Source organism: Protopterus annectens, chromosome 8.part1, assembly GCF_019279795.1.
Source record: "Protopterus annectens isolate FY-2018-M chromosome 8.part1, PAN1.0, whole genome shotgun sequence".
NCBI classification, from domain to species: Eukaryota; Metazoa; Chordata; order Ceratodontiformes; family Protopteridae; genus Protopterus; species Protopterus annectens.
In genome coordinates this window covers 96894796-96920701 of record NC_056742.1, presented here as the reverse complement: position 1 = coordinate 96920701, position 25906 = coordinate 96894796, and the positions used below count along the sequence as shown (strand labels likewise).

Below are 25906 nucleotides of genomic sequence, written 5' to 3'. Positions count from 1 at the left end.
CAAGAGCCTTAGCCACTAGCTGGAATCCCAGGGATGACAGATGCAAGCCATCTCTGGTAAAGCATCAAGGTCTGTCGATCATGTCGTCACAGGCAGACAGATACTGGATCCCCTTAGAATGACACCAGAAACTTCAATTGTTGAAGTCAATCATTTTCTGTGGTATCATTCTGGGTGATGGTAGAATACTGCTCAGGGCTAGGGTCATACCTGCCTGGGCCACATAATCTGAGAGTTCCATCACATCTCTTTTCATGTAGTCCAGGGGGGTATGTCTCAGGTCATTCACACCCACATGGACAATGACCGAGTCATATTTGTACTTGTTGTGGAGTGACCTGAGTGCATGTGTTATGTGGCAGATGCTGGCACCTGATAGACAACTGACTGTCACGTTCTCCCTGCTCAACCTAGTGAGTGGGACATCTGTGTGTCTCACAACTGTGTCTCCTATGATTAGTACATTAGGCAAAGTGTTTTGCCTTAAGGGCTTAGGTTGAACGACACACTGTGGTGGTGAGCTATGTGTTCTGAGGTTGGTGTTTTCTTGTGGTGGTCGAGTGCATTTCTGTCTCGGGGGGGGGGGGGTCTCTGACGTTTTGGTAAATTTTTATTGAGAGCCTCTGTAAAGGTGGGTGTATGGTTTGTGTTTCTATGTGTGAGTTGTGATGGTTGGTGTTTTGGAGGGCTGTGTGTTCCATGTAGTGAGTTGCAAGTGTTGACCTTCTCCTCTTGACCATCTAGTCCGGTCTTGGCTAGAGAGTGCACTGCTTCCAGTTTCGTGATATAAGTGCATCTGTCACATGTGTGAGTGTTGGGAGGTAAGAGGAGAGCGTTGTCTGTGTACATGAGACTGTTGCTACACTGTCTCAGAATGGCCAAGTGCACCAGGCTAGCAGGAGAAAGCACAGGAAATAGCCCTACAGTCATACCCGGAGGGGTGGTCATATCTAATAAATACTGGTGCTGTTACTGCGTATGAACAGCTAGTGCTGATAGCACCTGTGTGCTACAATAAGTGCTATTAAAGCCTGTTAAAGTGCTAGTCAGTTAAGCTAACTGAAGTGCAAGAAGTAAAGAACAAGCACGTTCTAAGGCAAAAATTGAAGAGCAGACTTTCTGGCACCAGTAATAGTTTACCTCAGCTGAATGTTGCTGCACAATGTAAAAACACGGGCTTTTAAACCAGAAAGTTGAAAGAGATGGAAAAACTGCCCAAACGTCCAATAAACTACAATTTCTGGGCCTGAAACAACTCCTCTTTTGAAAATAGACTATGTACTGCTTCCCACTCCTACTAATAAGCTAGAAGGCTTCCCTTCAACACAGAAAGGGCTGGGGGACTCAGAAACTTACAAAACAGTCCTGGATACAGCAAATCTCTATCTGGACTACACTAGCTATAGGAAAGGCGGGAAACAAGCTTAGAACTTTTTTTTTTTTGCAGAAAAGCAGCTAAAACAGTAATAAAAACGCTTTAAATGCACTGCAAGCTAGCACACTTGAGTGTGTAGCAATATTAAAGCAAGTACAGTTTAAATAAATGCAGTTAAATTAAAAACGACTTAAAACAAGTACAGAAAGCAGTAAATTCAGAAAAAATCAAAATGGAGACACTTAAAGTCTCTCTTTCTCCTTCCTGTTGCTCTTGTAGTCTGCAGGATGCCAAATCTGGATCCGCAGAGCCTAAACAAGTGCAAACCCGCACAAACATGGGCTTTTAAACCAGAAAGTTGAAAGGGATGGAAAAACTGCCCAAATAGCCAATAAACTACAAATCTGATGTTGTTAATCTTCGTTCATTCCTTACTAATGGGTTATCGGTTCCATCCTCTGAGCCGAGCCGGCGAAATATCAAGCTCGCATCAGCCAAAACTCTCGAGCCAATGTCCTACCCAGAATGCTCTGCTCCCTGTTACCTCATATCTCGTTTGCCACATTGCTGTACAGCTGTGTCAAGCCACTCTCTTCAGCCAAGTGTCTAATTTTTTGAAAGTTTTATATATCGTTTCCACTTCAAAGTTTTTCAGTCCGTTTTTGGTATTATTCTTTTACCCTATTGTATCCTTACGACTCTCTCCCTTTTGTCTATTTCTCTTTATTACCCTTTTCTTACATTTGAGGTAATTCTTCATTACCTTCGTTGGTAATCCTTCTTCCTTCTCTCTTCTTACCCTTTTAGGTAGCCTTTCCTCTTCTTTTTGGTACTGTTCTTCTTCTCCACATCATTATGTCGGATAAGAAAAATAGCGTTAGTTTTAAGCAGTGTAAGGATTGTGGCCGTAAGTTACCACTTTCTGATGACCATGACTTGTGTGCCTGTTGTCTGAATGTTTCCCACCTTACTGTGGATCCCCCGTGTGGGATTTGTAGAAATATTTCAACCAGGACTCTTAATGAGAGAAAGAACAAATTAATCTTGAAAGGTCTTTTCAAATCTCCTTTCTGTGAGGTTATTTCTGGGTTGGAGGGCTCACCCCCTCCTGCTAAACCCCGTAAGAGGCGTTCCTCATTGAGGTCGCTCCCTTCATCTCCTTCTGGAGATCGTAGGGAGTTGACTCATAAGGAGGTGAAATTGACTACTATTTCGGCGCTGCCACATGTGACCCTATTGGCTCCAGGCTCGGCACAGCCCCAGCTGATTCTGGCTCCAGCCATGTCCTCCTTATTGACACCGGCACCAGAGTTCACGGTGCAGACAACTAAAGCTCCAACAGTTCTGTCGCAGCCCTTACCGGCACCGTCCATGCAGGTACATTCCCCTTCTGCAACGTTGGTACAATCCCCTTCAGCTCCGAGTATGACGTTATTGTCCTCCACGGTGCAGACACTTTCAGCACTGACATGTTTTTCGGTGCAATCCTTTTTGGCACCGTCTTTGTTACCGGTGCAGACACTTTCCTTGATAGCACCTTACCCATCAGTGCAGACACCTGCTTTTACGGTGCAGACACCTTCAACTTCTATGGCGCTGATGTCATCGACGCAGACTACTTCCACACCGTTTTCCTTGGTGCAGATGTCTTCGGCTCTGGGCACTGCACCTCTGGAATTAGCAAGAACCAAGTACTCTCCTTCCTTGGATCCATTTGTTGCTAGCCAATATAGTTCTTTTCTAGGAAGGCCAGAATCGCCCTCCGGTTTCTCTTTGAGGTCGATCAGGAGCCTCTCTGAGCAAGATGTATTGTGGCTTATTGACCAATTGCTTGTGGCCAGAGGTCTCTCTCATCCGTCAAAGTACACGTTCCCTCCCTCAGATGAACGTATATCTCCTCAAACTCCAATGTACACTCCTCCTTCAACTTCCACCTAGGTATCGAAGCCCATTACTCCGACAGCAGCTTCCCTTCCTCCGACTCCAATAGTGGATCTCACTTTGGAACCGGAGTCGTCCTTGTGGCCCTCTGTGCACTGGGCATCGGGCTTTTCTCAGGCCAGTGGCTGTGCCGTGGGGGAGGACATTCTTGGTTTCACTCCAATTTTTTCTATGGCACCCTCCAAGAATCCTCCCTCTATCACATGTCACAGTCCTTTTGAGACTCCTGGTTTGTGGGCCGGCTCGTCGGGGCGGGTTGTGACCCCGGTTCCTAGGTTGTCATGTACTGTTCAGAGGTCCCATCCATGCTTGGGCAGGCTGGCCTTCCAGGCCATGGAGAGGGCGCTTGCCTCTGCTGGCAGACCCCACATGTCAGAGTCCTCTCCCCCCTCTGTGCCGCAACTTTCACAAGCCATAACCGCCGAACACCGGGCACAAGTGCCTCGGGTTTCTCCTCCTCAGGAGACCCCCTCTTTGCAGTCTTCCCCAGAACCTCCCACTGAGGAAGTACCACGCAAAGCATCGTGCAAGAGGAAGCACATGGACTCCACTGAGGAGTCGTTGACTGAAGATACGGACTTTGATGACGGGGAAGGGTCCCTACAGTCACCCTCTGATGAGGTGTTCTTTGGTGACGTCCTCGAGATCCTTAGACAGAGGGGTGATTGGAAGTCCTCTAATCCTTCCTCTGAGGTATCCGTATTCCTGCAGGCTTTTAGTGCCCGGCCCCCTACCTCCTGGGTTACCCCGCCAGCCGATGAGCTCGTCCAGCGTGCATGGAGGGCTTCTGCCACCATGGAAGCCATACCACCGAGGCCTGATAAAATCTTATTGTCCCCAGCTGAGCATCTTCATTGGTCATGAGGTCTTCAGTAGATGCCATGGTGGTGGCAGCTGCAACTAAGAAGGATTTGGCAGAAGAGAGCCAAACTGTCTTTCCACCCAACAAGGAGTCCTGGGCGATAGACAGACTAGGGAAGCATGTGTTTGCTTCATCGACCTTCACCGTAAGGTCTTTGAACTATTCGGCACACTTTACCAGGCTTCAGAGGGATCTTCTCAACCAACTCTCTGAAACCTTGGCAGGAGCTGTTTCTGATGAGATCCGTGACAATGTGGCTTCTCAGATAGCCACCCTAGAGTCCATTTCCAATTCTTCCATGCGTCTTATTTCTCACGCAACGGAGGGAGCGACTAGAGCGGCAGGTGTGGGTATGGTCACCAGACGACAGGCCTGGATGCGCCTTTGCGGACTCCTTTAAGGCTTCCTTCATGAACGCCCCCCATCGAGGCCGCTTATTTGTTTGGTCCTAAAGTTAAAGATACGCTGGCAAGGTGTGAAAAAGATGGCAAGGCCCTAACTGCCACTGGTGTCAGACACTCCACTCCTCAATGATTCTACTCCAGAAATCAGAGGAGCGGGAAGATGTGGCACAGGAAATCACAGGGGTCTTTCCATGACGCATGTGACGAGTTCTCCCCTAGAGGCAGAGGAGGAAACTTAATGGAAGTCGCCCCATTCGGGACAGAGGAGGTCCGCAAAACCGGGCTTCCAGAGATTCTTTCTCTGGCCAACCCTATCAGCGCTCCTGAAGCGTTGCCCAACTGCTCACCTCTGGAAGTGGTCAGGGTTTGTTTTTTTCCTTGTTCCCTGCTGCCTGGCGGAATATAACCACCGACTCTTGGGTACAACGGATAATATCCAGAGGCTGTCGCATCCCCTTCCCTCTTTGTCCAATCTCATCCATACTATTACCTGACATTCCACCCAGTCAAAGGGAAGTAGCAGCACACAAAATCCAAAAGCTACTACAAAAAAAGAGTCAACCAGATGGTCCCCCCAGACCAGATAGGATCCGGATTTTACTCAAGGTTCGTTTTAGTGCCAAAAAAGACAGGGGACTGGAGACCAATTCTGGATCTCAGCACACTGAACAAATTTGTAAAAACAGAGAAATTCCAGATGGTCACGCACAGTTCAGTCTATCGTTCCTCTCCTGGAAGAAGATGATTGGATGTGCTCTGTAGATCTTCAAGATGTGTATAACCACATAAAAATAGACAAATGCTCAAGAAGATACCTCCGCTTCCACATAGGAGCCAGTCACTACCAATTTTGAGCTCTATCCTTCGATCTCTCTACAGCCCCCAAAGTGTTCACCAAATGCATGGCAGTGGTTATTGCTCACTTGCGACTTCAAGGATTCCAGGCATTTCCATATCTAGATGACTGGCTCCTCACCACCCCCACCAAGCATCTACTGGAAGAAGCCCTGCACTACACTCTCCTCACAGCACAATGCCTAGGAATAACTATAAACTGGGAGAAGTCCAACATGATCCACCTCAGTCTTTGGAATTCATAAGGGTACTGTTGGACACGAGAAATTGCACAGCATTTCTTCCGGACCACAGGTTTCAGAGAATAAAGCAACAGGTTCAACCGATGCTGTGTCACCACAAATCTCCCGCTCGATCTATACTCCAACTCTTGGGGTCAATGGCAGCCTTTATCACCATTGTTCCTCTAGCCAGAGTCCACATGAGGCTCCTTTAGTGGTTACTTCTCACTCAGTGGTACCCGCTACAACATCCTTTGTCTTTTCAGATAAGTGCAACTTAGAGATGCAATCAGGATTTACTCTGGTGGACGTCTCGAAATCCCCAACAGTGGTCTCGCTCCTTCAGCCCCCAACAACTGAACACCACAGTGACCACAGACGCCTCCCTGATGGGGTGGGGGGGACTATGTCAGGGAAGCTTGGTCAATAGCTCCTCGTTGGAGACAGATACCCTTTTGCATATCAGTGTCCTGGAACTGAGGGCAGTGCTACTAGCGTTGCAAGCATTTCACTCCATCCTTCCATCAGGGACTATTGTGATCCAATCAGACAACATGTCAGTGGTCTAGTACATCAACAAGCAAGGGGTCACCAGATCTTACCCGTTATGCCGAGAGGCCTTGAGAATACAGCAATGGGCGATAGCTTCCAATCGCTTTCTAATTGCAACCCACATTCCCGGTAGCTCCAACGTGATAGCGGACAAACTAAGCAGATGCAGTCTACAACCTCACGAGTGGTCCCTCAGCCCTGTGATAGTGGCAAGAATCTTCAACGGCTGGGGCCAACCTTGCTGTGACCTATTCGCCTCCCCAACCAACTACAAGTGCAGCAACTATTTTGCCCTGATCCCCCCTCGGGGACAGTCACCGAGAGACGCTCTAGTCCTCACTTGGCCCTCGGGTCTACTTTATGCTTATCCTACTCTTCTCCTCATCTCCCAATTTCTGAAGAAAGCATGACAGTTGAAAAGCAAAGTGATCCTCATTGCTCCATATTGGCCTCAACACGTCTGGTTCCCCTTCCTCAGGCCTCACCTGCTAGATCAACCGTGGAACCTCAATCCATCCCCAACGTTGATCTCCCATCCACAGGGTCTGACTCACCCCAATGTAACAACCCTGAAACTGACAGCTTGGTTTCTCCACTTCCAATGATTGCCAGGCAGGAAAACCTCTTGTCCCCTGTGCGCAATATTCTTATTGCATCTCATAAATCGTCGATCAGACTAATCTATCTCAATAAATGGAAAAGGTTTTCTCTATGGGCAGCGATAAACAAATAGACCCCTTGTCAGCCCCAGTTTCTGTGGTTTTGGATTACTTATCACATCTTTTCCACTCTGGGGTGTCTGCCTGTACTATTGGTGTGCATTTAGCTGCCATTTCAAATTTCCACATTGGTTTTCAGGATTCTTCGCTTATCTCGCATAGACTCTGTAAAACCATCTTGAAGGGGGTTATCCACTTAACACCTCCCTTTAGAGAACTGGTACAGCCTTGGGATTTGGCATTGGTTCTGCAAGCTCTAATAGCTCCCCGTTTGAACCCGCGTCTTCATGTGATGTAAAATATCTCTCTTGGAAAACTTTGTTTCTGATTGCAATCACATCGGCCAGATGCTTGTCAGAACTTCAAGCCTTATGCATCAAAACTCCCTATGTTATCTTCCATAAGGATAGGGTATCACTGAGAACTAATTCTTCCTTTTTACCAAAAGTGGTGTCGGAGCGGTCTATCAACCAATCTATTGACCTTCCAGTATTCTTTCCTAACCACTCTAACAAGGGAGAGTATTGCCTGCACTCCTTGGATGTTCATAAGCAAATACGTTTTTATCTGAACAGAACAAAATCTACCCGTAAGTCAGACCAACTGTTTCTGGCTTTTTCTGGACCTAGACGAGGTCATCCTGTCTCAAAAGTTACATTGGCCTCATGGTTGAGAAATTGTATTACCTTTATCTACAACAAAAACAATGTCACCTTGCCTCACAGAGTGAAAGCACATTCTACAAGGTCTGTCGCAACTTCAGCAGCTTTCCATGCTAAGGCTTCCCTCAATGATATTTGCTCAGCTGCGACTTGGGCCAAACCTCATACCTTTATTCTTTATTACAAATTGGAATTGGCCTCCAGAGGTGGAGCTTCTTTTGGCTCCATGGTGCTCAGGAATGTCCTTCCGTGAGGGCCACCTAGGGATACAGGTAGCTGGGTCTCTGTCCCATCTGTAAGGAATGAACGAAGATTAACAACATCAGATAAAGAAGTTATGTCTTACCATAACATTCCATCTGGTTGTTGATCTTCATTCATTCATTACTTCCCACCCTCCACCCCCCCCCCCCCCGGGAGGTTCCTGGTTGATCTCATATACTCCTTTATTGTAGGTCTGTTATGACCAGAGGTAGCCTTTACTTTTGTCTATCAACTTGCAAACTTGATCTAAGGTAACAGGGAGCAGAGAATTCTGGGTAGGTCCTTGGCTCAAGAGTTTTTGGCTGATGCGAGCTTGATATTTGGCTGGCTCAGTTCCAAGGACAGAACTGATAACCTATCAGTAATGAATGAATGAACGAAGATCAACAACACAGATGGAATGTTATGGTAAGACATAACTTCTTTTTTCTGGGCCAGAAACCACACCTCTTGTGGTAAATAGGCTACCTAGTGCTTACCACTCCCACTGATCAGCTAGAAGGCTTCCCCTCCAACTCAGAAAGGTCTGGGGGACTCAGAAACTTACAAAACAGTCCTGGATACAGCAAATCTGTATCTGGTCTATATATTTTTTTCTGAATGTGTGTTTAAAAATATTTGTAATATGTTGGAGCTGTTCTCCCTGAGCCTTCACTGAAAAGGGTTTTGTGACTAAACCGAGTTGGACTTATCTGGTAAGCAAAGGCAAAATAAAACTAATAAATAAAAACATTGTTCTCCCATGGCACCTCACATGATCTGCACACACTCATCTCTTCCCTAGCTTCTTCACCTTTTTTTTCAAGTCTTATCTTCAGTAATATGTTGGCATTATTTATACTACTATACATTTTGCTGTTCTGATTTTGCATCCTGCCTTTATAATCTCTTTATTTTTCTGCTTCATTTACGATACGATTAATATTTTTACATCTGATTCACCATTGCCTTTTCAGAACCTTCTTTTATTTTTCTCTTTAAGTACTGGCTTTTTATTTTACTTGCATCTGTCATGCTTTATTTGAAAAAAAAAATGTTTTTAATTTAGCTCTAAATCATCTCCTCTGTTATCAGTTTGTGGTCCCTGTTTTTTTTTTTTGTGTGTGTGCTTTTATTTTCACGTAATGTGTATGTTTGGCAGCATTGTGTTTCTTAAACCATTTTTTTTTCTCTTACAGGGCTTCTCAGATAACCGCTATGGAGACCCTATCCTGGTGCGACCAATGAGAGATTACTCATCCAAAGAAATAGCATTTTATAACAAATTATTCAATGTTCCTTCTGTATTTGTTCCCAGCTTGGACACCAAGGTATGGCAAGAAGATGCAAAGGTTTACATAGAAGGGGGGTTATTTCTTTCAGTACATGTCAAAAAAGCAACCTTCATATCTACATTAACTGCTGAAATTATAGTATTATGATTAGGTCGCTGATTGACCCCAAGTTGTTAAATCCTTCAGAAACTGATCTCAATAATTCATCTTGAGAGTGGAGTGAAGCAAGGACAGAGAAGTAAATTATGGTTTCCTTTTCAATTACATATAACTATTTGGTTATGATCACAGAAAACTGCTATTTTTATAAGTCTATGGAGCTTTACCTACTGTGTGTTTACCAGTTAGAAAGAGAGAGAGAGAGAGAGAGAGAAAAAAAGAAAAAAGTGTAGGTGTGCTGTTTTACAACTTTCAAAGCTGTAACACACATTGTACTGTCACACAGATGTTTGTAATACATATTTTGTAGTACATGAACCTTTAGCTGCTCCAAGTACTAAGAGATTTAAATGAAAAAAAAAATAGCATCACTAAACTGTAGCATGCTTAACAGTGTTTCAAATAGAGTGGCCAGAAGTGAAATTTATCTCTGATCCTCTGACAGTTCTAAAAGCTGTAATAAATTTCACTCTCACACACACACACACACACACACACACACACACACACACACACACACACACACACACACACACACACACACAAATTGTGACAGCAAAACATATACTACATCGTTACATCGTTAAAAGCTGTTTCAGCTTACTAATGCCTGTCCTGTGGTGGTTGCTGTTTATCTTGTAACACAAGGTTGACGCACATCAGTGCTGAAACGTACATAAACTTTGTTAAGCATCTTTCTTGCATACAAAAGTGTGCTTATGGAATACACCTTTTTTTCCTATTTCAAAGCATAGTCACATGGCTTTGTGTACCGCAAACTAATGAAAGATGATGCTACTTAGATGGAAAATATTTAAGTAACTCTGAAGTGGTACTTGTGTGTTCTTCCTGGAGACATTTCTAAGAAACATATGCTAAGTGCTTTGCTAACTTTCAGAGTGTGTTACCTGTAAAAGACTTATGTTTTTTTTTTTTTTTAATTAAAAGTATTTTCTATTTTTTTGAAATTCCATTTATTTATGAAGACTCATCGTTATGACATTACCTATAGTAGGTAAAGTTATATTGTGTGCCCTGTTTAAGCCACTGGTATTTTATTCTGTTTGAGAAAGAAGCTGTAACTTGTACCTACCCTTTGTAGGTAACACTAAACCACACAGCCTCTGTTTAGGTAAAAGTGATATTCTACTTTCCGATTCCTTTGAAAGAGAGCCTGGCCTACATTTGTCTTAGCTAGCTGCTTTTGATAAATGAATGATGTTTTTTTCTTCTGAACAAGTATCTTTTCTGTATCACTACAGACTACTACTGTTGCTACTAAAGAATATAAACAGTCATGTGAAAGTAATAAAAGCTTCCTGTGTGGTATATCAGTGTTACCAGATTACTTGTATAATCAGAGGAAGCAGCCCAAGAGCAGAGTATGTGACCTGGAGGGCTGTAGTGGAGGAGGTGTCCCCACCCAGGTGATACATACATACTGTGGGAACAGATGTGAAAAGCCTCCTAGGAATAGGAGAGTCAAAATCTGAGACCTCAGATGTCCTGGAGAAGACAGCCATTGAGGACTGTGTGAGAAGGCTCCATTTTCATAGAGGAAAGGGTGTGACATAGGAGAACGCCCTCCCCTCTCCTCATATTTTAGCTCAGTTTGGCTCAAAGTATGGGTCATTTGCTTACATGGCAGTTCACAGAAATGGGGTATTATGTTAAGTGAGCCACCGGCTCAGACCTGGGGAGGGTTAAGCAACTTAATTGGCCATCTGACCCATCATCACAGCTAGACAGCAACGATCTTCCACTTGTGCAATGACCGTATTCACAAAGGTCTCCAGATGAACTCCCTCTAAAACAACACAGATATTGGCTTGCCTGAGTTACTCAGATTTGTTAACCATGTAGTATTTATCATTTCAGGGCTTGTGTGGAATCCTTGGCAAATTCTGAGTTTACAGATATTAGATACCCAAGTCCCTTAGATAGTTAAGTATTTTTTGCAGACTATGAATACTTTTTTGAAATCTGTCCACATTTGCCAAAAGTACAAAACTTTTTTTTTCATCCATAGTGACATCCAAGGCATTAATGAATGCCATTCCTTCCATTTGCTCTGTGGCAAATACCGCCTGTATAGCAGAACACCCTTCTCGCATCTATTTAGTTTTGTGTGCAACATTTTCCATGTTTACTTATTGTGCCTCTTTTTTACAGACACAATCTCTCCGTAAAAAACTAAGGGTAATGCTGCTCAATGCCAGAAGTCTAAATCTCAAAATGCACGCACTCGAGGCCCTTCTCGGTATGGAGAACATCGATGTCTGTGCAGTGACAGAAACCTGGTTCAAGGCTCCTGAGAGCACCCCAGCACTATCAGGTTTTACCTCTTATCATGCGTTCCGGCCCCAAAATCCGAACAATACCAAGAAAGGAGGGGGGGTATCCATATTCATCAAGGACACCCACACCTCAAGACTGGTGGCAACGCACGATGCATCGGAGACCATCCAGGTGCAATTAACCATAGGCAAGACTGCTCTGCAAATTGTAGCATGTTACAGGCCACCCTCACAAACTCAGGAACCTCACATGGCCTTCCTGAAAACACTAGAGGGGATAAATGTATCACCAAACACCATCATACTAGGTGACTTCAATTACCCTAATATAGACTGGGAACACTACTCAAGCCCAAACACCCTAGCCCAAAAGTTCCATGGCATTTGAGTTTATGAATTCCAGGAACAACTAGTCACCATCCCCACAAGAGGAGAAAACATACTTGATCTCATCATCACGAACATGGGAGCACAATGTTCAACACCGGAAGTATACCCCTCACTGGTGAGATCAGATCACAAACTAATCTCGCTGGAGGTCCTCATCCCACCCCCACCTGAAATAAAAAAGACCACAGTAAAGAACTTCTCGAAAGCCGACTTCACACTTCTAAAGACTAGTGTGGTCTCCTTTAAGGCCCCGAGCCGGCGGAAAACAGTACTCAAGCCGCTGAATCACTTACAAATGCCTTCTACCAGCACCTGCAGGATTGCATGGATAAGGCAATCCCAAGCAAAACAAAGACTCTTTGTACCAAAGGCAAGCATCCAGTCTGGTGGACCCCAGCCATAAACAAACTCTACAACAAAAGGAGGAAGCTACTACAAGATGGAGCAAAATCCTTAAAAGGTAAGACACCCTTGATCACTATAAGTAAAAACTAAGAGCTCTCATAAAATCATCCAAAGCAAATTTTGAGAGAAAAATAGCTAAAGACTCAAAAGACAATCATAAGGCCTTCTTTAGCTATGTTAGAAACCTGGGAGGAAACTCCCAGATATGCTCAGAACTAGTTCAAAATGATGTGAAGATTACTGATCCTACAGACATTGCCAACATACTGGCTGACAGGTTCAGTGCAAACTTCTCCCCTCCCCAAAAGGAGAGATATCTATACCAAGCGATTGCAGCCCCCAAACATCTCCAACGCCCAAGTGAGAACTGCTCTCTCCAAAGCAAAAAACACAGCATCCATGGGACCTGATGGTGTCCCCGGCTGTGTGCTCCACGAACTCAACGAGGAATTAAACCCACAGCTAGGACATCTGTTTAATCATAGTCTTACCTCTGGATACACTCCAGGAGTGGCGCACTGCAACTGTGGTCCCACTTCACAAAGGCGGTGCCTCCACCGACCCTGGAAATTACCGCCCATTAGCTTGACAAGCCTTATCTGCAAAGCCATGGAGAGGATCATAATGGACCTCATAAATAAAGACATAGGGAATTTGCAGACTTTGGATCCATCCCAGTTTGGCTTTGTCAAAGGCAGATCATGCCTTCTAAACTTGGTTGACTTTTTCAAACAGTCACCAAAGCCATTGATGAGGGAAAGGCAGTCCATACAGCCTACCTCGATCTGGCGAAGGCCTTCGATACAATACCCCACTCGGGTATCATTGAAAAACTCATCAGCTTAAATGTTAACCCATACATCACAAGATGGGTTGCAAACTGGCTGAGTGACAGAACTCACAGGGTCAGAGTTGCTGGCGCCATGTCAGACTCAAAGCCTGTCACAAGTGGTGTACCACAGGGCTCAGTCCTGGGCCCACTCTTGTTTGGCATCTACTTTTCCGAAGTACAAGCAAACACAGGAGGGTTATGGCTGACAAAGTTTGCAGATGACTGCAAACTGGGCGCCATAGTAGAAAACAAATCTGACACAGATATCCTTCAGAAGGGTCTCACAGAAAAGGATAACTGGTGCCAGAGCCATGGCCTAAAGTTAAATGCCAAAAAATGCATAGTCATACCCTTCGGGAAAAACAAGGTTACCCCTAGCTACCAAATAGGTGGCAATCCACTGAGCACAGAAGAAGTTATCAGGGACCTGGGGACCCAGGTTGATAGTAGTCTGTCATTCGACACCCATGTAGCTAAAGTAGTTAGGAAGACCTTCTACATTGCCCACCTTATCATGAAGGGATTCTCATCTAGATCAAGGGAGGTCATAGTCTCCCTATACTCATCACTCATCAGACCAATGATTGAGTACAATGCCCCATTCGAATGTATCTGACCCGACACTTGCAGCAGCTGGAGAGGCCACAAAAGTTCCTCACCAAAAGGATAAAGGGTCTCAAACATCTGTCCTATGCTGCCCGACTGAAAGAACTCCAGCTCTATTCAGTCGCCACCGCTTGCTCAGAGGTGACCTTTGCCTAACATACAAGGCCATGTCAAACCCAGATTTGATGAATATGCTTCACCTCAAAAAATCTAGATCCATCAGAGCCACAAGGGCGGGAGACTTAAACCTCGACACGGCTATTAATAGGACATGCTGGAGGGATAGATTCATCACCCAAAGACTCCCTATGCTGTGGAATAAAATCCCGGTATATGTGAGGCAGAGCACCTCGCTGGCCTTGTTCAAGAGAAATCTTGACCAATGGATGGGAGATCGCAGATATACCCCAGGGATTACCTCAGTGTCACTGCTCGACAGAGGCACAGCAAAAAAATGGGTATAGTTCCCCATACTAAAGGGGTGGCATAAGCCACAAAACTATGGGCTAGGCTTGTAAATGCCCTCGGGCAGATAGCCTAGTATGAACCTATGAACCTATGAAGTGTTAATCAGAACATTTGCATTTATGCTTTTCCTCTTGTAAGATTTGTAGCTCTGTCATTTTAGCAGATGCATTTTCATTCCCAATTACGTTCTAAGTTTCACTTTTGGTACTACAACTTTTGAGCTAATATTTGTAATACTTGGTTAGTGAAGCCTTTTTTTTTTTTTTTTTTTTTTTGCAACTGCTTTTCTAGTTTTTGACTTGGTCGCTGCAACTAAGATTTATACTCCTCCAGTTCCATATTGAAACTTTTGAGACTTTCATGCGTGCTAAAGCTATCCTTTTCTTTTGCTGCTCTTTTTCAGACTCTGTGTTCTAGAGTTGTGACAAAATCCTTCTATCTGCTTCTCTTACTGTTTTAGCCCCTTAACTTTAGAGATATTTACATCTTCCTTTATGTTTAGTTAATATCATTATGTAGTTTGCTGACTCATTGATTCACTTGTTTCTCCTCACATAGTTTTATCACTTCACTTTGTAACTCTGATATTACAAGCTCTTTTACTATTTGTAATAAGAGAGACTGTTCACTTTTTATAGTTTTCTCTCTTTTACGTATTCAACTTGTACAGAAAATTCAGAAACCATTTCTTTTTCCGTTTCATTTTCATAGCTCTTTTGTTTGATAAGACCATTCACTCAATAACTTTTAAAGCAGTCTGTAAGCTGGGCCAAAGCATCTTGCTTTTGTTTCAAGGTAGTGATCTCATTGACTACATCATTGTCAAAACACAGTTAATACACAGTTCTTGGTTTTATCCTCTGTCTTTTGTATTTAATTATGCTTTAGTAATGCATTTTCAGTTTGCAGATTCAAGTACTTTATTTTTAAGTCATGGATGGCCTGCAGTTCTTCCTCTTTGTTACTCTAGAAACATGCAGTCTGTTCAGTCTGCTTTATGCCTTCCCTCCCTTTCCTCTGATTTCAGAGTTTCTAAAGAAAGCACTTCGGTTGAGAAGCAAAGTAACCCTCATTGCATCCTATTGGCCCTGACAAGTCTGGTTCCCTTTCCTTTGGCCTCACCTGGTTCACCGACCCTGGACTCCGGATCCATCTCCATGATTACTGTTGCACCCTCAGGGGTTGATCCACCCAAACCTATCAAGCCTCAAGCTGACAGCTTGGTACCTCCACTTCCAGTAATTCCCAGGCAAAATAACTAGTCTTCTCCTGTACGAAAAATACTTCTGGCTTTCCATAAACCATCCATCAGAAAAATGTATTATAGTAAATGGAATAGATTTGTTTTTTGGTCTCGAGAAAAAGGACTGGACCCCTTTTCAGTTCCTTTTAATTCAGTATTGAGTATTTATCAACCTTACTCCATTCAGGAGCATCAGCGTCTACGATCCATGCCTATTTAGCAGCTATCTTAAACTTCCATAATGGTTTCCAAGATTCCTCTTTAATATCTCACCTTCTCTGTAAAACTTTCTTGAAAGGAGTCATACATATATATCCGCCCTTCAAAGAGCCCATTGAGCCTTGGAATTTGACACTGGTCCTACAAACTTTGAGTCATCATCCCTTTGACCCTGCTGCCACTTGCAAAATAAAATTCTTGTCTTGGAAGACTTTATTCTTGGTAGCCATTACCTCGGTGAGAAGAATTTCAGAATTACAGGCACTGTGCGTAAAACGTCCTTACATAGTTTTCCACAAAGAGAGAGAATCTCTTTGGACTAACCCCGCCTTTCTACCCAAGGTTGTCTCAGAGTTAAATGTTAATCATTCCATTGACCTGCCAGTTATCTTTTGAACTTTTTCTAATAAAGGAGAATATTGTTTGCATTTATTGGATGTAAAAACTAAATGTAAACTCCAGCTAAGCTGGAACTTCCAGTGAGTGACCTCTCAAACCTCTTGAATATGAGGCACATGGGATATATGCAGATGACCCTTATGAACATGTGTTTCAGGTAATTGGCGATTCTGAATGCTCATGACTTGTTTCATCATTCTAATAGACAATTCCAGGCCAATAAAGCCAAACCCCACTAGCTGTGAATATGCATATTTCGGCCTTGTAATGACCTCATCAGCACAGCACAAACAGAGTGTCTGACTAAGCACAAGAAACACAGGGCTGTTATACCCAGCTGATGTCCATTATCATCAGGGTGACTGCAAAGTATCCCAAATAACAAACTAAAACAATGAGTGAGAAGGTCACACAGAAAAAATAACCAGTAAAAACTAAATGAAAACTCCAGCCTAGCTGGAACTTCCAGTGAGTGACCTCTCAAACCTCTTGAATAGGAGCACATGGGATATATGCAAATGACCCTTATGAACACCATGTGTTTCAGCTAAGTGGTGACTGAATGTCCATGACTTGTTTCGTTGTTTTAATGGAAACTAAATGAAAACTCCACAGCTAGTAGGGTTTGGCTTTATTGGCCTGAAATTGTCCATTAAAACGAAGATGCAGTAGAGGTTATAATAAGAAAGTGGTACAGTACATAAAAATTAATGTGTTGAGAGATAGACATACGGTCTTTCAACCCATTTTTCTCAAACATTAACAAAAGTCAGAAAGAAACAACTTAACATATGATACGACTCTTAACATACGATCGCAAAACAGGGAGTATTAAAGATATCGTTAAAAAATATTGGCCAATGCTTTCTCAAGTCCCAGAGTTAAAAGTAATCTACGAAGCATGCCCTGCATTTAGCTATAGAAGAAATGCTACATTAAAGAATAATTTATGTTGTAAAGAACAAGTGATTGATAGGACATAGAACCAACAAAAATGTAACATGCAAGTGTAATAAATGTACCTTCTGTAAGTACATTTACACAGAGAAAACTTTTATGCATCCACTAACAGTTTTCTGTTTACAAGTATATGGTGATTGTAACACCAAGGATATAGTATATATGGCTAAGTGCTGCAATTGTCCTGGTTTTTACATAGGGGAAAACAAACCAGAGATTAAAAAAGAATATGTATTCACATCAGAAATAAAGAGACAGAAGATAAGTAATGCACTTCAGAGACATATGTTCGATACAGATAGTACTCATTTAAGTTTTTAATTTTGTATGTAGTTCCAACACATATTAGAGGATGGGATGGGAAAAACATAACTGAAAGAGAGGAAAGTAAATGGAGTTTATGTTTTAAGGCTCAGTGTCCACCGGAATTAAATGATGCTTTCAGCATAAAACGAATTTTAAAAAAGATTTACATAAAATTAATTAGAATAGCGGATAGAATTTTATGTTTTTATAAATGTGTTTTTTTTTTATGTTTAGAAGTATTTTTAATAAATTAATATTTTAATTAATCACCGTTTTATTGTCTATTTTATCTGTTATTTAAGGTGTCTGTTAGCATTTGTTTTTTTTGATGCCTGAAGAAGCAGCTTTTATTTGTGAAAATTGTACTTGTGAAACAAATACTGTTACGGCTACTTGTGGTTCCTGAGCTTGTTTTTTTACTGTTCAATATTTGTGGGCTCACTGGACTGGGTAGGTGTAGGCCTACTGGCTGTGTCCGATGGAAATGCAGGGGATGGCTGTATATCAACCTCGGTGTCAGATTCAACCTCTGCACCCCTGACTGTGCCTCACTTTGGCCACCGTCGTCATCAGAGTCTGCTAATACATTGACATCAGGTGGCACAGGGCCCAAACTCCTACTGTCATGATCACCTGTGATATAAAGCAAGAAACACAGGAATAAATTAACGTCTGCCCTACTATAGTGGAATATAAGATAACAAACTAACAGTGATGCCAGCATTACAAGACAGTACAGCAGTACACACAACTGGCCTGAGATCAACATCACACACTACAGTATTTCTTTCAGTTGCTTAGCAGTATTGACATAAAGATGTTTGCCTTGCCATCTGCAGATGAGATACTCCTCTGTAGTCCAGATGGTCCTGGAAGAAGTTAAGCAAGAGGTAAGGGCTTCGACATCGCAGTTATCAATAACACAGGGGGAAATATATTTATCCCTTTATATGTGCGTTAAGTTTAATGTCAACAAGAACATGTTTGACTACTCCAACCTAAGCTTATAACTGTAGCACTCTACAACCCCCCCCCCCAAAAAAAAAGATGTGACACAGAATTAACTTATTCATTTCAAAACAGTATTCAACTGTTCAGATAACAAAACCTACCTGGAAGCTCCTCGTGGAATTTGCTTGCTGTCTCAGAAGGTGTTGCACCCACATCAAGTACATGCTCTCCTGCAGTCTCCTGGGAGCTGTCTGGATCTCTTATATTGGCCAGGAACTGTTCATTGGGGGTTAGTAGGGGTTCCCTAGCAGCCCCCCCCCCAGTAGCCATTTGGTTATGGCCCACTGCAGCTGCTCGCCTGTGTGCAGTAGTAGTCATGTCAGTGGCTCTGTTCTGCACCTGTTCATATGTTCTGCTGTGGCAGCCCACGGTATTCACATTTTGCACAGTTTGCTGCCATATTTGCATCTGGTGTGCCATATCTCCCTGTCCCCTTTCCAGGAGAAAAGCACCATGTTGACAAAACTCATCCATGATTACTTGATTTTCCCCATCAGTGAAGGGGGGGGGTCTACTTGGATTGACACGCCTGACTGGCATAATTTTAGGTGTCCTAAAAGACAACAGAAGTATAATACACAGAAGTATCAAGTAACTACAAAATAATTGTTTCCAGAGAAAACAGAAAATGTAGCCAGTTACTATTACCCACTGGAGAAACATAAAACAGTCTACAAATGTGAAATGCTAACAACATGTGGGATGTCATAACAGTAACTCATCATTGCCCCCCCACACACAAAAGAACAGACAAATGACCCATTTTGCTAACAAAACTTATTTGAAATGCTAAAAGTGCTGTCAAAGGGACCTCTCCCTGAAATTAAAAATGTTTTAGTGTCACACTGCTGTTTTTCTGCTGTTTTAAACATTCTCTAGTGTTTCCCACTGAAACTAGGGTAGCTAGTAGCTATGGCATAGTCCAGATACAGGTTTGCTGCTTCTGGAACTGTCTCTAGTGGTTTGTTTGTTCTGAGCACGTTTTTGAGGCCATCTTGGATTGGAAGGGGCCTATCTGCACTTTTGTGAGAGAATTGTGCTGATTGGGACCTGTCTGGTAAAGGGAGCCCGGTCTAGGGCTTGGAATAAGCATCCTCATTGGTCCTTTTGAAATTTTTTAAAAGTTTTTTTTCAAATTTTTAACTTCTGATATTTATGGATTTGATCAGGTTTCTGCTTGTTTGCACATCACTCAGCACCACACACTGCCATGCAGCTGTGGGCCAAAGCCGGACAGTGAAATTCAACAAATTTTCCCTAAATCCCAGGCAGAAATGTCCATCCACTGAACACCGTGATAGATTCTGAATTGCCACCCATAGTGAGAACAGTCTTCAAGGGTGTCTTGATGCAGTGTAGCAATTGCCTCATGTACACAGACAACCCTCTACTAATAACACACTCTAGTACAGAGTGCGAGAGATGTATTTACCCCAATCTAGAATCCATGCTCTTTCTGTCTCTCACTCAAAACAGTAACACAGAGAATGTTGTCAGCTCACCCACCACTACATGTGCTTATATTACCTCTACTCATACACATCCTACTACCCATACACATAGTACATATCAAACAAGTAAATACACATACACTGAAGTTCTCTCAGAAAACTTACCGACACACCAGAGGCCTCCAAAACACAAGACTGCTACAACAAACACAGTCCCCACAGCATCCATGACACATACCAACACCAGTGTCTCATCCACCAAGCCAGTAAGACATAACACTCAAACACCAAATGTTCTTGTCATTGGAGAGTCAGTAGTGAAACACACAGATGTCCCACTCACCCGGTTGGATAAGGAGAAAGTCATGTTCAGCCAAGCACTCTGGTCTCTCAGCAACAAGTACCGTTATTACTCTGTCATAGTTCATGTTGATGTAAATGACCTGAGACGTACCTCACTGGACTTTATGAAGCGAGACATGGTTGAGCTCTCTGAGTGTGTGTCCCAGGCAGGTATGTCCCTAGCCTTGAGCAGCATACTACCCTCACCTCGAATGATGCCACAGTATAAACAAAAATGATTGATTTCAATAATTGGATTAGTTTTTGATGTCATTCAAAGAGGATCCAGTTCCTGTCAACCTAGGAAGCCATGGTCGACAAACCTCACTGCTTTGTCAGAGATGGTTTGCACCTGACACCTCTAGGCTTTTGGCTGCTGGCAAAGGCTCTTACCTCCCCCATAGTGCCTTTTTAGGCAAGGTCTTGAAAACAACATTACTGATGTGAAATTAACCAATCAGAACAAAATAAGGGTCATGCTGCTAAATGCTAGCAGCTTAAACCAAAAACTGCATTTCCTGGAACCACTTCTATCACTTAAAGATGTAGATGTTTGTGCAGTCACAGAAGTCTGGTTCAAGGCCTCAGAGAATACCCAGCTTTGCAAGGCTACAATGCTTCCCACACCTTTAGACTGCAAAATGAACATGTGAAAACCAAAGGAAGCGGTGTTTCAATCTGTATTGGGGATAAGTTCACCTCCTGTCTAGTTAGACTGGACAACTCCATGTAGCTTCTCCAGGTCCAGGTTATGGTGGTTAAGACCCCCATTCAAGTCATAGCCAGTTATAGATCCCCCTCCATGGGTCATGACTCCCACAAAGCCTACTTGACAAACTGGAGACAATCCAAATTTAACCAAACACACTAGTTACAGGAGATTTCAATTATTCTATCAACTGGGAAACCTACACTAGCCATAACTTGCTAGCGCAAAAGTTCCTTGACTTTGTTAATTCAAATGCCCTGAAAAAATTGTCCATATCCCGACAAAGGGAACAAACATTCTGGATCTGATCCTCACCAACACATCAAACAGATGCACTACAGCAACTGTCAGACCCTCATTAGTTAAAACTGACTACAAATCAGTCACCTTTGAGCTGGCATTAACAACAAAACTCACAAAGGGTGAAATCAGACTAAAAAATTTCACTAAGGCAAGCTATACCCTCCTAGGTGAAGGTATAAATGCATTCCAAGCCCCATCCCAAGCTGGAAGTGGTAACTACGCTGAAGCTTACACTAAAGCCCTGTATAATCACTTGTATAAGTATATAAACTCGGCCGTACCAGAAAGAATCAAAGACAGAGCCCCAAGTAAAATTAAGCTGCCATGGTAGACATCCAGCATCAACAAACTTTACAATAAGTGCAAAAATGTTGCTGTCCAAGAAAACAAAGGCAAGGTCCCAATAATGGTAAAGCACCCTACTCAGCCTCAGCAGGTAAATAAGACAACTTGTCAAATCGCCCAAGGGCTCCTTTGAGAGAAACTTGGCAAGTACAACCAGGGATAACCATAAGGCTTTTACTAATGGCCAATGGTATCACACACACTGACCCCACAGAGATAGCAAACCTACAAGTGGATAGGTTTGGAGAAATTTTCACTCCTTATCCCTCCTAACTTACAACAAACCTTCCCTCAAATTTTTAGAGCATGTCCTCGGCAAAAAAACACAGCGTCTATGGGACCAGATGACATCCCAGGCTGTCTTCTAAACAGGCTAAAACATGAACTAGTATCAGCACTAAGTACCCTTTTCAGTAATAGCCTAACCACATGCTTTGTTCCTGCAGAATGGAGAACAGCAGCAGTTATTTCCCTCTACAAAGATGGCCTAGCAACAGACCCGGGGAATTACAGAGCCATAAGCCTGACCAGCCTCATCTGTAAGGCCATGGAACGTATTATTATGGACCTTATAAATAAAAACATAGGTGACCTCCAAACCCTGGATCCTACCCATTTCAGCTTTATGAAGGGAAGATCTTGCCTGTTACATGTGGTGAATTTCTTTGAAATTGTGACCAAGGCCAGTGACGAGGGCAAATCTGTGCACACAGCATAACTTGACCTGGCAAAGACTTTCAACAAAATACCATATGCAGGCATTACCAATAAATTTGGCAAACTGAGTGCAAACCCACTCATTGTAAGATGGGTTGCCAATTGGTTCACAAACCTGACACACACACTATCATAGTGGGTAACTCAGCATCAACCAGCAGACTTGTTACCAGTGGGGTGCCACAGGGGTCAGTGCTGGGCCCCCTACTGTTTGGTATATATACTTATCAGAAGTTCAGGTCAAAACTAAGGGGTTGTGGCTGACCAAGACGGCAGACAACTGCAAACTAGGTGCAATCATTGAATCCCCAAATGATATCTGTATACTCCAGGAGAGTCTGACGCAGAGCAATGACTGGTGCATTAGCCATGGTCTCAAACCGAATGCAAAGAAATGCATCATCATTCCCTTCAGCACAAACAATGCCCCCCTTACACTATCAAATCAATAACAGTACCCGAAGTACCCATGAAGTGGTAAGGGACCTGGGATCACAAGTTGATCGCGACCTTAACTTCAACCACCATGTGTCTACTTTAGTAAGGAAAGCTTTCTACGTAGTGCACTTAATTAGTAAGACATTGCTTCAAGAGCAAAAGAAGTTAGAACTCCCTTATACTCTGCACTTATCTGGCTCATAATTGAGCCTAACGCCCAGTTTGGCATGTATCATACTAAGCACCTGCAGCAATTAGAGAGACCTCAGAGGTTTCTAACAAAGAAAATCAAGGGGCCTCAGCATGTGCCTTACGCAGACCGACTAAAGTCCCTGTCACTATACTCTGTATCATATAGACTTCTTAGGGGAGACTTATGCCTGACCTACAGAGCAATCCAAGACCCAACCTAATGAACTTGCTGTACATCCTTAGATCAAACTGGGACTAGGGATACCCATTTCAGGGACCTAAATATGGCCTGTGACTTAAATAGGATATGCTGAAGGGACATATTTATCTCCCAGCGACTGCTGCATCTTTGGAACAGGCTACCAATTCATGTGAAACAGAGCACCCCTATGACACTGTTCAAGAGGAACATGGATGGGGCACCGTCAATTATTACCAGGGATAGAGCCCACAACCCTGCTGGAAATGGGCAGTCATCACTAAATGCAGTCTTGTGTATTGACTAGTATTTCTGTTGTATTACATTGGGAAGAAATGGCTAGGTTTAAAATGATCTCCGGGTCAGTAGTCTAGTAATCTCCTATAATTCTATGATATTTATCGCACAGCCCTCCACAAAAAGAGTAGGCAAATAACCCATTTTCCCAACAAAACATCTTTGCAATGCTAAAAGTGCTATCAAATGACTTGTCCCTAAAATATTTGTACATATTTATCACACAACCCCCCCCCCACACACACACACACAAAAGAACAGGCAAATGTGCTATCAAAGGACCTATCCCTGAAACATTTGTACCTAAGGACCCTGGAGAATGTTAGGATCCAACCTAACACTCTCATACTGGGCAACTTCAACTATCCTCCATTAACTGGGAAAACTACTCGTGTACCAATACACTTGCCCAACATTTCCTGGAATTCATTAATTTCAATGCCCTGTACCAGCTCGTTCTTACCCCCACTACAGGTAGCAACATCCTTGACCTAGTCATTACTAACATGGGCGACCGTTGCTCTAGACCAATTGTCAACTCCTCCCTGGTTAGATCCGACCACAAATTAATCACCTTGGAAATCCACACCCCCCCACCCCCACCCCACACACAGGTAACCACCATGAAAAACTTCTCCAGAGCTAACTTTGGTCTCCTAAAAACAGAGATGGCTAACTTCACGGCAGCCTTGCAAATGGAGAATAGTTGCATGACCACCGAATCATACACCAATGCACTGTACGAACATGTACACAAATGCATGGATCTCACCATACCTAGTAGAACCAAGATGCTCTCCTCTAAAAAAAGGAAGCCAATCTGGTGGTCCCCTGGCATAAAAAAAACTCTACAACAGAAGGAGGAAATTGATGTGGAATAAGGTGAAGTCCCAAGACTGGAAAAACTCCCTTATCAGCCTCAACAAGTAGCTGATATCCCCCATCAAATCCTCTAAAGCTAGCTATGAAAACAGAATTGCAGCAGATAGTAAAGACAACCACACAACCCTCTATAGTTATGTAAAGAATCTCCACGGCTATACCCAAATTTGCTCTGCGCTACTGCACATGGCACCTCCTATACCAAGCCAACAGATATTGCCAGTATACTGGCCGACAGATTCAGTGCCAACTTTACCCCTCTCCCCACCAAAGGACCAGCCACAATACCAGTAGATTGTCAGACACCCAGTATTACTGCTGCACAGGTTAAAACAGCACTGTCCAAGGCCAAGAATACAGCTTCTATGGGACCTGACAATATTCCCTGGCTGTGTTCTACATTAACTACAGAGTGAACTGACACCTCACCTGTGTGCCCTGTTCAATCACAGCCTCACCTCAGGCTTTCTCCCCACTGAATGGCACACTGCTACAGTCATCCCTCTCCACAAAGGCGGAGTGAGTACAGACCCTGGGAACTATCGCCCCATTAGCCTGACGAGTCTGATATGCAAAGCTATGGAATGCATCATCTTGGACCTAATAAACAAAGATATAGGGAATCTCCAAACTCTGGATCTCACACAGTTTGGTTTTGTGAAGGGTAGATCATGCCTGCTCAACTTGGTTGACTTCTTTGAGTCAGTCACCAGAGCTGTGGATGAAGGCAAGGTGGTTCATACAGCCTATCTTGATCTGGCCATGGCCTTTGATACCATTCCCCACTCAGGAATCATAGAAAAACTCCCTAAGCTAGGCATCAACCTCTATATCACTTGGTGGGTTGCAAACTGGCTTACATGTGGAACCCACAGTGTGAAAGTAGCTGACTCCATGTCAGACTGCTGACCAGTCACGAGTGGAGTCCCACAGGGTTCGGCCCTGAGTTCTGTCCTGTTTGGTATCTACTTCTCTGAAGTCCAGGCCAACACGAAGGGACTCTGGCTGACAACGTTTGCAGACAATTGCAAGTTGGGAGCTGTTATTAGCTCCCCAAGTGATGTTGACATCATACAGAAAGGCCTGACTGAGACCAATGACTGGTGTCAGAACCATGGCCTTAAGCTCAGTGCCAAAAAATGTGTTGTCATCCCCTTTGGGAAAACCCTGGTTCCCATGAATTACCACATCGATGGCAGTCCACTGAACACACAAAGTGTTATAAGAGATCTGGGAACACAGGTTGACAGCAATCTCTCTTTAGACCACCACATTGCCACTGTGGTCAGAAAGTCCTTCAGTGTGGCACATCTCATTGCTAAGGGTTTTACATCCCAGAAGAAAGAGGTCATTGTCTCCCTCTACTCTTCCCTCATTAGGCCAGTCATCGAGTACAATGCCCCATTTTTCATGTACCTCACTAGACACCTGCAACAACTGGAGAGGCCACAAACGTACCTCACAAAGATGATCCTAGGCTTTAAACATTTGTCCTATATGGACAGATTAAAAAAACTCCAACTATTCTCTGTCTCATATCGCCTACTTAGAGGCAATCTCTACTTGACTTACAAAGCCATGTCTGACCCAGCTCTGTTAGAAATGCT

The 25906-nt window shown here is 43.3% G+C and overlaps 1 protein-coding gene across 2 annotated transcripts in view; it reads left to right on the top strand.

Annotated features, from left to right (window-relative positions):
* Nucleotides 1-25906, top strand: part of CTU2 (cytosolic thiouridylase subunit 2) — a 753975-nt gene that overhangs the window by 268086 nt on the left and 459983 nt on the right. For both annotated transcript variants that reach the window (XM_044081705.1, XM_044081704.1), the window contains exon 9: nt 9034-9165. In XM_044081705.1, the coding sequence (XP_043937640.1) occupies nt 9034-9165 (132 nt within the window). The remainder of the gene's footprint in view (nt 1-9033; nt 9166-25906) is intronic.